Here is a 16081-nt window from a genome sequence, read left to right on the forward strand (position 1 = left end):
CCAGAGCATCCGGACTGAGACGCATCTGTAGAAATACGATTGGAATCACATTTCAAACCTCCAAATGTAGCTTGGATCCGATTTGCAAATATCGCATTCCATGTGGTTTTTGGCTGTCCAGACTTTCGAAATTCAGTCTGAATACAATCTGGATATGCCAAAAAATGGATTTGGGCTGGCAGTCTCAACAAGGCCTTAGTCTTCAGCCAATCAGGAAACAGCTTATACAGTTAAACCTTACACTCTGTCACAGATCAAGCTTGATCCATGCAAGTGACTAAAAGTCAGGATATCTCAGCCTCTGCTGCTTGAATTTTGACTATTTCTTTTTGTAAACTGTCTCTTGTACTGTACTGTCTCTTCCTCTAGCCTTCTCAAAGTGCAATACTAAATTACTGGAGTGCCCCTTTTATTATTTTATTTTTTATTGAAATGCCTTTTTTTATTTCAAAATGTGGCTCTAAAGCTTTTAAGAGCTGCAAGCTGATAAAGTTCAATCACAAACCCCATGACAGTCTAAATGCTGTTTGGGTTTTTTTCCTAGCCCAAAAACAAACTTCTGGTGCCAACTCTGTATCCTTGAACAATTGTGAGGCCTTGAAAATGGCCACATTTAAAAGTATTAATTTCAATACATCAGTTTATTGATCTATGCTTTCTAACTTCCCTACCCTGTCTGTTGCCCTCAGCCCTTAGTTCCTGCTGAGAACATAAACCAGGTCACAAATATGTAGTTACATTTTTTTAAAGGCTCTCTTATTTCCTAAATCAGCTTAGTAGTTTTTAAACAAACATAACTTAAATAGGAGTAAATTGTGTTTTTGTTTGGGACTATTTTCACTGGTGGATTAATCCACATTTGGTGCTCTAATGAGTATTTCCAGCAGCAGGATGGTGTATGTGGGATTCAAAACAAACTACAGTGTGTGTGTTCATGGTAATGAAGGAACATGTGACCCAGTGCAACAGTGTGGCTCACTGATGTGTTTTTAATAGTTTTTAGACAACAATGGAGCTCTATGGCACAGAAGAATAAGATATCGGGCTTTGGATACACAGATAGTACTTGTTAGTGGGTCAGTTCATTGTTGGTTTTGGTTGACAATCAGAAAAAGATAGATTATGACCAGCCTTTTCCTTTATATCAGATATCAAATACATTGGATTCTTGGTATGCGTATTAGTCTTCAAAAACCTATATTTGTCCAACTCGAATCTCATTTTGCACTTGATGACATCACACCATGACAGACCTGGCTTTTCAGATTCCTCAATATCGCCAGACGGGCCGATTACCCTGGAGTCTTATATTTTTGGATATGACATCATTCATAATTCATCCATCAACAGCACCTCTCATTTCCTCTCTGTCAGCCTCACATTCCTCCCACTTTCTCCCTCCATCCCCTCTTTTTTCTCTCAGAATCACTCATCGCTCACCTCTCCTATGTCTGCCATGTCGGCGCTTCTCACTACGTCTCCCTTCCTTGTTCGCCATTCACCTTCCTCACCGTCCATCGTTGTAGATTTTGTATGATTTATAGAGTCATTCAGTGCAGTGCCCGCTCCATTGATTGTCTATCAGAGGGGGGTGATTTGTCAGGAGGTGGGATGGGATGATTTGATGCCTTTGCCTTCTGATTAGTGACTGACACCAGGCATAAAGACATCATCTGTTAACAGCATCTATTACGCACGCAGTCACTCAAGTTTTAAAATCAGACAGTCAAAAAAAATAAATGTTTGGCCAACAAAGCCAGGCTATAACAATGGAAGCCAATGGGAGTCAACCTTTTATTAAAGATTAAAGTCAAGTCAGTGCCATCTACTTCTGGTATTATTGGATATGATGCCGTTTACTTTATTACCTATTTATTAATTGATCAGTATTAAAATGGCTGTTGGAAGTCCTTAAATGCTACAAAGGAACTTCTCTTTTGTTCCTCTTTTGCAATTAATCTATGATGTTTATCTCTCATCCCTGAACTCCCTGCTCCTCTGTGTGTTTTGCAGATTGCGGAGTGGGAGGACATGCAGCTCGATGAGCAGGTCAACTTCAGCAACTGCAAGATCGACCCTGCACCGTTCCAGCTGGTGGAGCGCACGTCGCTGCATAAGGTCTGATTGTAAATACAGCTGTGTGTGTCTCTCATACCGGAGCACAAATGTGTATTCTTGCTACTAGGTGTGTGACTTTAGTACTGTCTTTCAGTTTATCCACACTGATAAAAAGCTAAATACCTCTGAATTTAGTGAATTGAGTGATTCCTGGTGCATAACAATTGCTTCAATATGGGAACAAGTGCATCAGCAGGCAAGTATATTTGTATAGCACCTCTCAACAGCAAGGCAATTCAAAGTGCTTTATATACGACAGAAAGGCATTAAGACAATATTTAAAAGAAAATATGCTGATATAAAAATACATATAGGATTAGAAAATATTCAAATAGAAGATACAAATAAGTCAGAACTGGATAAAACAGGAGAGTAAAAATTTTAGTGCTGTGCAAGTACTTCCAAATTTAATTTATTAAAAGGCAGTGGTAGACACAAAAGTTTTAAGCTGTGATTTAAAAGAACTGACAATTGGAGCAAAACCTCAAGTTGGTTCCAGATATGTGGTGTATAGAGAAAGTTGCTTCTCCGTGTTCAGTTTTGACTCTGGGGACAGTAAGCAGGCCTGTCCCAGATGACCACAAAGGTCAAGATGGTTCATACTGTAGCAGCAGATCAGAGATGTTCTTTTGCTCTTTGATGCGCAGGAAGCCAATGTAAAGATCTGAGAACTAGAGTGATGTGTTCCACTTTCTTGTGAGAACTGTAGATTTTTACATGCAGCTGTCTGATAGACCTTTTAGAAAGACCTGTAAAGACACTGTTACAGTAGTTGAGCCTACTAAAGATAAAAACATGGACACATTTCAAAAATCCTGATTTGTTCAGTGCACTTACTGTAGTCGTTTGATGATATCAAAGAGGCTCGAGAATGGATCCTTGGGGAACTCAGATGTGTAATTACTGAACAACACAAAGTAGACACCTATCCTTTAAGTAGGATTTATGTGATTACAATTATACACTTAGGTCAACAATCAAATTATTTGAAGTTATGATACAAGTTGTGTTTTTATACAGTGGTCAAACAGTTTATTCACACACTTAATAAGATAGAATAGACTGTTAGGGACCATGTAGAAATGCACCACTGACTTCTTGTACTAATAAGTTTGTACCCAGATTATTTTTACAGCGTGATGTTCATTTTAAAAATAAGTGTAATCCATCAATACATATATTTGATATTCATTTTCATACTACCAACATGAAAGTTCTGTAGTGCTATTATCCTGTGGGTGGTAAAAGGTTAACAAAAGATCTTCAGCATTTTTATATCACGGCATTTGTCCTCCCAATAGAAAAGTTTTCTATTACACTAAAGACTATGTCATGTAAGTATTGGTGTGAGGCCATCTTGATTCCCCTACACGAACAGCAGCACTTGGAAAGTGAACTGCCACCAGTTCTAATATTCCAGATACTCTCGGCGCTCCTGTGGTGTGTAGTGACACTGAAGGAGTATGCAAACAACCCAAAACAACACACACACTCGTTTTTCCCCCACAGAGTGAAGGAGAAAGTAAAAGTGCAGCGTAAAGAAAGGAGCTTTAGCTCTTTAGAGCTTGTGTTATTTTAGTTTTTTTACTGTGGCACCTGAAAGAGGCTCTGTCTCCAGCACAGACACATTTCAGCGTTGAAACCCTCACTTCCTACCAAGCATACACGCACAAACGCACATACACTGACTCTTTCTGGCTCGCCAGCGGCTGTAGCAACGCCTAATGTCCTCCATTCATAATGCTACCCTCTCTCTCACTCTCTCTGTCTCTCCCTCCCTCCCTCGTCCTCCGGGCTCTGTGTGAATACTCTTTAAACATTAAAGAGAGGGATCCTGCACCAATCCATCTCGCTCCCCTCCCTCCACTGCACACTGCCAAAACCCAATACCACGCACAATCTCCTTCAGCATATTAAACACCGCCTGCCGCCTCTGCTGTATGCAGGTGTGTGTGTGTGTGTGTGTGTGTGTGTGTGTGTGTGTGTGTGTGTGTGTGTGTGTGTGTGTGTGTGTGAGAAGTTATTCTCTCTACATCTTGCTCTGCTCTCTTGCTCAGCCTCTTTGGATCTGGCTACCATTTATCCCATGCTGTTTACTGTTGTTGTTGTTCTGTGTTTGTCTGCAGGCCCTTTTGTAATGGACAAATCTGTTTCTTGGAATATTTACATGACAATATCTTTCTACAGTCACTGTGGTCTGGGTTTTGGCCCTGGGCCGCTGTCAGTTCATTTGAGGTAGTGGCTAACAAGACTCAAAGCAACCCACACTTCCATGATTTTGTACATGTTCATGAAAGAAAAGAACTCATGAAGCTATTGCATATATTATTTACAAATTGTATTGATTCACCCAAAATAACAAATTATAAAGCCAGGTGTCTAAGTAAGGTTTTGGTCCACTGCGAGCCTCCAGAACAGCTTCAATGCTCCTTAGATATTTATGGATTGTCCAAGATAGTCTCTTATTTGGTGTTTTGCCACCCAAATAAACTTAAGGGGACTCAAGTGGCACTCAAAGCATTGAAAATTTTAATTTAAAACTTTTACCAACAACTTGTCAGTTTTATAAACAATGTCCCATAATCCTCAAAACTCAACATCAACAGTTTTCTTCATTAAAGTTAAAGGTAGTTTTCCAGTAAAAAATGTTGGCATCATGTTCTGTGGCTTTTACAGAGTGACAGCAACATTTCTTCAGGAAAAAACATATTGCTGGGGTTTTTTTTGTTTTGTTATTTAAGTAATAGTTGAACATTTTGGAAAATACCCATATTCGATTATTTGTAGCCTCTGGTACTAGCAGTGCTTCTCCAAATTAAGACCACATTTCCCATAACCCCCATTCCGCTGTGCCAAAGGTTTTCACTTTTTGACTGAAGAAGACAAACCAAATATGACTCAATAATTCAGTGCAAAATGCATTGCAGAAGCTGGGCTCTACTGGTCTAGCTCGTGTTTGTTTAGAGTCTCTAATGTCTCACACTACTGTGCTGATGATCAATTGATTAAAATGCTATTTGCAGCACCTTTTTATCAGTGAATTACAGTTTAAATAGATGTGAATGGACTGAATTAGAGGTGAGCTGACTCTGTCCCCAGAGAAGCTACTATATCCTCCTGTGGGGAAACTCTTTGACAGATTACATTACGACTGGCCCTGGCCTAAAAACACTTAACAATCTTTTTCTTGGCACAGCTTCTGTTTGCTTGGCACAGTGGGATCAATTTCAGACGTTCCAAATGCCCATTCTGGCGAAGCAGAAAGTCCCATTAAACACTAAAAGGGTCGAGAACAAAAAGTCCAGTTGGCATCAGTCCTGCAACCTTTCTAATCCACCATTGAAGTTTTTGACCTCTCGATCTTTTTGCTTTTAGCCACACAGAGCCACACTCCTCCACGGTAACTCTAGTAGTGGAGATAAGATTAAATGAAACTTTAATGATCCCCGTGGGGAAATTGAGTCATTGCATCAGCAAATACAGTACTAATAGGGCAGAGCGGATAAATAGAGCAAAACAGGGTCATATACATGCAAAACCTACATTTTCAACAGAATAGAAGTTGAAAAACAAAGCAGAAATGTAATAATAAAGACATGTATGATTCTAATAGCACATGACAACTTTTTGTTATTTTGACTGCATAGAAATTAGTAATTGTTTTTTAAAAGGCAAATGAATCACATAAATACAGCTACAAAAAAGATTATGTAAAAACAGTTTGACAGTTGGCAGTCCTTCTCTGCATGGTGGATATTGAACACATTACACCATCAGTATGGGTTGGCTTGAAAGGTTATTTAACAGGAAAAAAAACTGGATTTGCCAGTTTAAAGCCTGTAACTGAACTGATGTAAATGATGAACTTTACTTCAACACTATCATTAGAAACTGGTCCTGAAATTTATACCCCTCATAGACTCAGCGCGCTTTAACATCTTCAACCTGCGTTTGACCCCATTCACGAGGCAGCTGTCACAGCTTAATGTGTGGTCATTACCGTTAGTAGAGACTCAAGTCTGCAACTAGTTCCAAACACATCCCTGCTAAACCATATAATTACATACATTTACAAATTAGTACCAAATAAAGCTGTGCTTCAGGTACAGTTGATCAGCCAGGTAGCCAGAAAAATGTTAAAACGTTGGCAACATGAAGTGAGAGATGTGCCGGTTGATTGTGGAGAACAATATCCTGGTAATCTGTTATCACAATGTTCATCCAACTTTCCTGAAATACTACTATTAGAGTTAGCCATAGCCACAGTAAAACTATATAGTTTAGTGTTATTTTACAATCTCCATGTTACCACGAGTACTTTTTATCTCACTCCCTGTATTTGTGTTTAGGTTCCTATTCTGTTAAGCCTCTGTTTCTATATTTTGCCTTGATTATTTGGTCATTTCACTATCAGCTACTGATATCAGATGTTGACTAGCACTCTAATGTGCCAGTGTCTGATTAGCTGTTGAACCTCCCTCATCTGGAGCTTCAGTTATTTCTCGTCAGTGTAAGCAGATATTCGAGCAACTAGAACACTCTGAATGTCCCTGTGTCACATTTGCCAAAGCGATCATCCCGTTTAGTTGAACCTTTGACTAGTTGAATGAATTCATTGTGAATGAAGTTGTCAGTGGTGCAGTGGTCTAAATTTCCATTTAAAGTAGGCACCCAGCACGGGATTGTTTCACTGATTGTTTCCAATCACCTCTGCTGTCTTCCTGCAGACCCACACGATCTTCTCCCTGCTGGGCCTCGACCACGCCTACGTCACCAGCATCGGACGCCTCATCGGGGTGGTTTCCCTCAAAGAGGTAAGAGCCTTGTTACAGGTCATTTTGGGGTCTTTAGCATTTTCACATAATCACTGTGCATATTTTATTACTTAAATGGGCGTTTTAATGGTTTCATACCTCTTTAACCTAAACTCTCGATCAATTTTTTGTCACTTTCTTCGACACCTAGCCACATGTAAAAAGTCATAATTTACACAGGCTGCACATTCACTGCTCTCATAACTGTGAAATCACTGTCAATATCATCAGGAGTGCTGTCACTGTTTTGTACGTACACACACACACACACACACACACAAAGACATTTCAGCACTTCAACATTAATGATTCCTCCTCTCTCTGCCTGTTATGTACTGTGACAGACAAAAGGTTGCTTAATATTGCTGTCTCATCTATTGTCTCTCTGTCTGTTCTCTGCCCCCCTCCCTCTCTTTCCATCTCTCCTGCCTCACAAACAGCTGAAAAGCCCTTGCTCTTTGTGAATTGGCCAGGAAGTGGTGAGAGGATTTTTGCGAAGTGCAGCGCTGCTTGCCTGTCCCTGACATTTAGGCTTTTTTGTTCTGCGTTCCACCAGCAGACAAAAACCCAGCCGAGGCAGATAAAGCCCAGCCTCTCCCAGTCAGCCTGTCTGTCACACAGACACGCTGTTATATCACAGCCTCGCTAGTCCATATGGAAGAGAAGAATCGCAAGGATGTTTGTGTTCGTGTTTATAGTGCATTATTTCCACCCTACAGCATGTGGACACAATTCTTTTCAGTGCTGCCGCAGGATGTGTAGCACCCAAATCCTTCACCCTATCAGCCAAATGACAAACTTGGCCTGGCCAAACAGAAAATTCAATAATAGTCTCTCACACAGGGAGCAGAGAGAGATGGGATGAAAGAGATTGTAGAGAATCGCAACAAACTTTCTCACAGCTCCAATGTGTTGATGAGATTTAAGATTGTTTTTTTTTATACTTTTAAAAGTATGGATAATTATTTTTTAGAGGCCATATAAACCCAATGTGTTCGATTCTTAAAAATTATAGTCATTTTTTTCCTTTTTAAATAAATAAAGATGTACATTTTTATTTTATTTTTTCTTTCTGGACCAAAACAGGGAGCACCTTGTACCTTTACATAGGGAAAAAAGGAGGAGGTTGGTGTGTTAGCTGCTAAATGAACACTACATGTTGTAATTGAGAGTGTGTAAAAACTAGTTAGTCTAAACAGTTAGCTTGAAGTAATGGATAAATGGTTAAAATAGATAGCTAGTATAGCTAGTCTCAGAACCATGTCTTTATTTACCCTATAATTGGTACTCAATTACTCTTGTCAGGAACTTCAGGAAGTCCTACAAAACGATATGTGTAATTTTGTTTGGCCAGACCAAGTCTAATCCTTTGGCAATAACGAAAAGAATTGTCTTTGCCAGTCTCAGCCACTTTGATTTCCTCTAATAAATAGTCGGTTTTTAGGAACATTTCTAAAAGACAGACTGCGGTATGTACTGTGGCAGAAGCAGGTCTGAACCTGTAAGTGGACATTTTTTGATCTACTTTAATTTCTGCTGTGTGTAGGTGGCAAGGGGAGCTGCAGAGAATAATACATGTGCAGACGTTCCGCCTCTCCTTTCTCCTCTCCTCTTATTCTGTGAAATGATTCAGCCAACAGCAGCAAAAGTCAAAGGCACTCTGACCTCACTTTCCAGTGTACTTTGCCCTCTGACCATGATCTTTCCCTCCATTACATTTTGGAAAAGAGATTCCAGTTCAAAATAGAAAATAGCTTGTGTGCCTCTGCATCAGATTGTAAACTCCTGAAATTATCTTGCACTGTACAGCAAGGCCAGTACAGCATTGGGGTTAGCAGTTCTATTTCCACTGGGGCCACCCATGCCAAAACTGTATGCAGCACAGCATAATAAGGCACTGTGAATGAAACCCTGTACCAAATAGCACAATTGTAGGCACAAAGAGCCTTACTTTATTTTTTCTTAAAACAAGACGTGTCCCAAACCCATACTACCTACTAATTCTAAGCAGGTCTTAAATATGTAGTATACTTAAACAAGACAGTATGCATGCTAAATGCGGTCAGTTTTTTAGTGTACTAGTGATGCACACTATTCTACCACAATGCAATGCTCAAAGGTGTTGTGAAACAGTTCCAAAAAGGTATTGGGAAAACAAAAAATGAAAGACATTTTTATGTTCCAATGTGAAGTTGGCATTGGACTTCTAAAGTTGCAGTTTGATTGCCATCTGACGTTGCACATATAGTATAATTTACTGTCTAAAATGCTTAAGTATGTTGATTTATTAATTAATTAATTTATTTTTTTTTGGTTCACAAACTGCTAAAACATACTGTGACGATTAGTATGTAGTACATACTGTATATAATTAGTATGTAGTATGGATTAGGGACCCAGTTCAATTCTTTGCAAGAACTGAGTTTCAGTATCTTAAAACAAGACAAAATAAACTGTACTATGTCCACTCGTACTATGATACTCGCGACTCCTAGCGGAAACATTTCCAAACAGTTCCAAAATTGGCGGCATTTTGCATTGATGGATGTATGGAAAACTGTCTATTTATAAACTGTTGGGTTTTCACCATGGATGGATTGGTTTTTATCTCCGACATACCCAACAAATGTGAGCAAGTATAGTTCAAAGGCTGTTGTAAAACCTTTTCTACTGCTGGGAGATAAAATTGGTAATTTCCCATTGGCAATTTGCAAAAACTAATAATTACCTTAAGCCCCAATCTGTACAGTTTTTGTGATGATAGCATTATAGGATTTTTTTTTTCTGAATGCATACGTTATTGTATACCAAGAGACATTCTTAATGAAAATTGGTGCAGTGTGTTAGATTGGTTTTCATTTCTGACACACCCAAGAAATGTGAGCGAATATCTTTCAAAGGCTGTTGCAAAACCTTTTGCACTGGTGGGAGATAAAATATTGTTTAACCAGAAAACTGTTGCAAACGAGCAAAAAAAAAATCTTGAATGCATCATCTCACCCCACTGGCAATTTTTTGGTGAAACACTAAAGCAGAAATGATAATTTCCACATCCATGTGGCCCAGGGGTCCGCGTGATGTAAATTTCGTCATCTACCTATGTCCTCGAGGGTCTGCACGGACTATAAGCGAGGACCAACTGCATTGACAAGCATTTGAACATGTCTGTGTATGCCATACCCAATGTAGTATATACAGAACCGTGTCCACATCTGCATTCATGTTCGTTTGTGCACTTTTATTTTAGTTAGCGAATGCAAAGTCCTCAAGCCAAGCAGTTGCCCCCTGATCTGCTGTATGCAGGGTCACTAATCTTCCTGTTACTGCTTTCGGCTTGGGGGCTGTGACCAGGATTCCTTGGCTCTCTGTGGAATTTAGTGTGCTGGTAGGATCATTAGCTTCCCACTGTCCCACTGCCCTTGTTTGTGGACTATTCACCCCTTAAAAGTGCTGCAGGTGTATGCAACCCGCAGGTGCTGTTAGAAGCCAGGGTCACAAACAGCTCTGTCCAGGCCCTTTAGATTAGGATCTTAAAAGCCTTAAGTTGTGGTTGGTTAAGGCATAAAGATCATACATAGCTTCATTGGGGTGTTATTTGCGTGAGTGCCTAGACTTTGGCTCTCTGTGCCTTCTTCTCTAACCGTCTTGTCTTTCTCCATCCAGCTTCGCAAGGCCATCGAGGGCTCTGTGACAGTTAAAGGTGTGAAGGTGCGTCCTCCTCTGGCCAGCTTCCGGGACAGCGGCACCAGCAGCAGCGAGAACGAAGCCACCGAGCTCCACAAGCTGTGGGATCGCCACAAGAGCATGTCGCTGCCCCGCGAACACACCCCCTCCGAGTCCGACGAGAAATCCCAGTGAGGGAAAGTAGAGGAGGAAGAAGAAGAGCAGGTGGAAGAAGAGGAGGAGAAGGAGGCATTGAGATCTTTAATCCCCCAAAGCCACAAACAAGCAAAAATCCTCAGGGCTTACGCTTGGGCCACACTGCCTACCTCTAACTGTGCATGACGGCTACCTTGCTGAACTGCTGCTGCTCGTGTGGTGTCCACACAGACAGCATTGCTGCTGCAGTGCTGCTACTGCCAGCCCTATCTTTCTACATAGAGTTTTCCTTTGATGAATACAACACAATAAAAGCCTTGTTAACAAATGAAGGGATTCTGTCCACAGAAATGCTAGAGGGCTTTTAATCTGAGTAAAAATAATAATAATAATTTTTTTCATGTCTGTGACATTCTACAGATATAGACATTGAAACTGTAGTGAAATGTTGCTGGTGTGATGTCCATATGACTATGAACAGATTATTTTCACTGTCTATTTCTGCTGAGAACCACACGCGTCCCGCTGAAAAAATAGGCGAGACTCTGACTCTCTAGATGAAGCGTCGCTGCAGCCACGCTGCTCATGCAGGCTGTGTGGCTGCTCCAACCTGTTAACATGGGCGCCGAAATGAAAAGCAAGAGGTTCCGCGACGCACCCGTGCTGCTCAGTTAGGCAGTGTGGCCCGGCCATTAGGATCAATATTTAATTCTGGAAAGAGTTCTACTGCTACGCCAGCCTCTTCATAACTCCTCATTTCTCTCCTCGTCTACTCCTCTTTCTCTCCACCATCCACTTTGGACCCACCAGTGCTTTCTCAAGCAGTCTTGCACTGACCAAGCCAGACACTTCACGGGGGAGTGGAACACAACTCAACCTGTGCCCTGCTCTCCATTTACCCTCGGGAACCCACGGCAGAGCGAATGTGGATGGGGGGGAATGGGTTGAAATCTTTAAAAAGGGATTTTTTTTTTAGCATACTTTGTTTTCTTTGTGTGTCTTTAGAGCTGGGATCAAATTCTGGACCTGCAAAAGTTATCTTTCGAACAAGTCTTCCACTTGAGTAGAGAAATTCAACAATGATGACAAGGAAGAATAATGGATGCGTGTACTATAAGTATGAGTGTATGAAAAATGTGAGTGTGCTTGAAGAGGGAGGTAGCAAACGACTATTTCTTATACGATTTTTTTATTGCCTTTAGAACACATTTCAGTCTTTGTTTTGGAATTTGCCATGGCACCATTTCTTTGTAAATTACCCTGTAAGTGTCCCATTGACAAGCATTGGACTAAGGGGACAGATGCCTTAGTTTTCTGTTTTTTCTTGTTTCCATTGTCTTTTTTCTTCTCATCTCTTCACTGCAAGTCTTAATGGGCAGGTTGAGAGTACAGTCTATGCAAGCAGACATGGCTGTGGGCAGTGGCGGAAGCACCTGTAGCCCTTTTCAAAATGTACGTACACTCCTTTCATACTGTAGCTATAGCCTTACATTACAAAGACACATGGAAACACACAAACGCGGCGATGCACTCAGAGTCAAGGTTTTCTGCTTATCTAAATATAGCTCTTAATAACCGTTCCAGATAAGGTTGGGGCGGATGGAGAGGGCAGGAAGCGAGCGAGAGACGAAGAACAGGGAGCAAATGGATGGCTGAAAGAATGAAGACATCATTACCTAACCAGCTGCTCTGGGCCCTCTCATCAATCTGCCTTTGATTTCCATGTTAGCTCCATTACTATCAGAGACACAGAAGCCCCCCAACAGCTATATGATGTAATGGTCCAGGGCTGAGGCAGACACTGTTGTCAACATATACAGCACCAGATGACAATATGTGAGCAGAATCAGCTTGATTAATGCAGACCAATAGCTTGAGTGAACAAAAGCATGATCCAGTGCGATTAACCAATGTAAAAACACTAAAGGAAATCCATAAATGACAGAGTGAGTGGTCGATGATGTAGTTTAACCATTTAAAATGTACCTCCTTTACCACTATAACTCCAAAGCATTACTAAATTATCGCTCCATCTACCAGGCCGATGTGATTGACTGTTTCAACCTGGAACTCAAGCCATTAATGTTTTAATGACAGCATTTTTCAGTAAGCAGTCTAACATGACAGATAATGTATAGGTACTGTGTATTTAATAATTCATGTCTGCCATAATGCTTGAGGCTTGTCTGTGCACTCTGTGCTCATCGACAGAAAAACATTGATATGTTTTCCTTCTCCTCCAGCTTTTCCACTTCCACCTCCATTTTTATTTTTACTTATGTGGGCTACTGACCCCAAATAAGACACTCCTTTTTTTTTGTTTTTATCTTTTATTTAATTTTTTTGGACCAGGCAAGGATGTCCACTACTACCTAGAGAATTAGCTCTACTGTTTGGATGCCTTAAATATGTACTCATACCCAACTTCATTGTGGTTTCCAGCATTTGATGCATCGCATGGATTTTATTTTTGGTGGTGTCTTGTCTTGCTGCGCGCCATTGAAAATATAATGCACACAGTAAAACAGCATGGCTTTGCATGACAGAGTGCATGTGAGATGTGTTTTATATGATCAAAATGTACCAAAAACAAAAGCTTGACGGAAATGAATATGGTACGAGTGAATGATGTTGTGTCTTAGTATGTTTGCCATCTTGTGCCTGTATGTTCTGTGTCTTTACAATATCTTATTTAATAATTATAGCATCAGATTATTTAACCTTGATTGGCATCTTTCGTTCATCCAATGAGCTTTATTCATGGACTGATTTTGAACGGGATGGGGTCTAGGGGTCAGCAAAGTTATACTTACAAATTAATATATTCATTAACATCATTCCTGTAATATAAAATCATAATTTAATATCTTAACCAATCTTAAATTGTAGACTATTCTCTTTTTGAAAGAGATTTTGGGGGGTTGTTGTATGATGTTTGTTGTATTTTTTTTTTTTTCACATTTGATGATATTACAGTTTGATTGTAATGCTGTCTTTTATGTTTTGACATGCTGTCATTTCGACTAAGACATTCGTAAAGTGCAAATAACACTAACGGGTGGAGGCTCGCAATGGCTGCCTGATAGGAAGGCAAAAAAAAATGTAATTGTGAAGTTAATGTCGAAGGGACCAGCATGTGGTCTGTTGGTGATATGTTCATTCCACAAGTGCCTGCACCTCTTTGGATCTGGTTTCAACGCATGTAGAAGAGGCACTTTTCACACACACACACAAATATGTAAGCAAGGTGGATGATGTGTCAGTGGTGTGTGCAATTATCACTAAGGCAACCTGTTGTTGTTGCCCCCCTCCCCTCGCCCATCTGCTTGCCCCAGGGACCGACTGAGATCCATTTGTCTGATTTGGTTCTGTTCATTTGTTTGTGCCTTTTATCGATTTTCATTATTCTGCCTCCTGCCAGAGCCTTCCCCTCCGCAGACATTTCAGAATTTTTTATCTCCTTTGCTACCAGACAGATATAGACCGAGGTAGATGCATATTTATTAGTCTGTATTAATCAAAGTAGAAGTTGTAAAATCTTTTGTGTGTCTCATTCTTTTTATGGATGATCTTCTTGTAGGTAATCAATTTGTGCAATAACGGTTGTTCATCTCACTTTGTAACCCAGTTTTAATTGATGACATGAATGCAAGATAACCTTATTTTTGTAAAGAAACCTGAAAAGAGTAAAAAGATATATGTATATGAGGAGAGCTGACGCTCACACAGGAGCTTGTGTGTGATAAAGTGATTTTTGAATGACGGCTTATGGGGGAAGGTTTCCCAAAAGCCTCAATAAAAGCTATCAGAATCAGCATTAAGATATTTAGCCTTTGATCAAGAAGAAGAATAGCTTAGACTCCTCATTTTGGCTTTGGGAAACCTTCCCCGTCTGGTCTTTTAAAGGCTCTGTGGTGAATCCTGCTGCATGGATTGTAGCTAGCGCTCTCAGACAAGCCTCCCCTTAAGCACTGACGCAGAGTCAGTTTTATCATGCTCCTCTATCCTCTCCTTCAGTCTGAGGGGCTTTGATAAGACCTGATCCTCGCATCAGCTGTTGAGGGTTATCTTTTATCCACTCCTTAGGGCTCTTAGGGACTGTACATTGTACATACTGGAGGCCTCTACGGCAAACCCTGAGGGCCAAACCAGACAGAGCTGAACAAAATCCAGAGCTATTTTTCACACAGAAAAATGAAACATTGTTTTGTATATCAGGGATGAATAAATGAGATTTTAACAAACAAGTCTTTTGTTGAAGATGACTTTCTGTTTCATATCTCCCAGGACTTGTGTTATTCTGCAGCTGTGATTCTTTCTTGTCTGTCCTCTTCTTTCCCTTCAGTAACAGCTGCAAAGCACCTGGAGTGTTGTTTTTGTCTTCCGCTGATACTCCCAGTGGGGAAGCAAACACAGTAATGCCACAATCATTTTCAAATTAGTTCATTTTGTCCCAAATGTTTTAGCACAGGGAGTCTTTATACAACATTTGCTCCTAACCCTGCATTTTGATTGGATGAGGGGTCCTCCATAAATACTCAATACTGCAGTATCCATATTTATACCCTATAATTCAATCTGCCCCAAACCAGCTCACTGAATGAAAGATTTTTCTTACTATTGAAGAACTAATTTCCTGTCAAAGGTTATTTCTTTCCACTAGCCAATACCTTTTTGTTATGAAAATGTGCAGACACGAACAGAAAAGAGCATCTTATCCACATTACAAATTGTTGATTGGAGTGTGTATAAAGTGTGTGTTTTTTTTTTTGTATCTACCAGTGACATACAGTAGGTTCAAGGTTCACAATGAATTGCACTTGCAGCCATAGTAACTGTATGCAAAAACAAAGACAGAAAAAAAATGTAATGAAAAAACATTCATGTGTTTCGGCCATCAGCTGACCGACAGATAACAAATGTACAGGCTGAAATACAAAAACAAACATTAATACAGTTTAATGAAAATCCCAAACGGTCTTCTGAACAGCAGTGAGCAGTGCTCCGTCCACTGAAAGCTGGACACATGAAATCAGTATTGTTAAACTGAACCCAGTGTGCTGTCTTTAAAGGAGTACTCCACAGATTCATCACCTGTACAACATTGTGGGACAGTTTTTAAAAAAGGATCAAAATCAACGCAACAGAATCAGACGTATCGTCTTTTTTATTCCACACATTATTCTTCCTTGTCAAAAACTGCCGCCTACATTACCCGCAATGCAACTCGACCACCGACCGATCGATCAAAGATTTGGGTGTGTTATGCTAGTAGTGGCTAATGAAGCCGGGAGCCTCAAGCAGAGATGAGGAGCAGGCTACAGAGGTCT

At 40.3% G+C, this 16081-nt stretch overlaps 1 protein-coding gene across 4 annotated transcripts in view; it reads left to right on the forward strand.

The window, feature by feature from the left end:
• The window catches only part of clcn2c (chloride channel 2c), a 195072-nt gene extending 180074 nt beyond the window's left edge, over positions 1 to 14998 (forward strand). For all 4 annotated transcript variants that reach the window (XM_044202134.1, XM_044202133.1, XM_044202135.1 and 1 more), the window contains 3 exons: positions 2014 to 2118; positions 6846 to 6932; positions 10596 to 14998. In XM_044202134.1, coding sequence (XP_044058069.1) covers positions 2014 to 2118; positions 6846 to 6932; positions 10596 to 10790 — 387 coding nt within the window. In that variant the 3' untranslated portion in view covers positions 10791 to 14998. The remainder of the gene's footprint in view (positions 1 to 2013; positions 2119 to 6845; positions 6933 to 10595) is intronic.
• The last annotated feature ends 1083 nt before the right edge of the window (positions 14999 to 16081 follow it).

This window comes from Siniperca chuatsi, linkage group LG7 (genome assembly GCF_020085105.1).
Source record: "Siniperca chuatsi isolate FFG_IHB_CAS linkage group LG7, ASM2008510v1, whole genome shotgun sequence".
NCBI lineage: Eukaryota > Metazoa > Chordata > Actinopteri > Centrarchiformes > Sinipercidae > Siniperca > Siniperca chuatsi.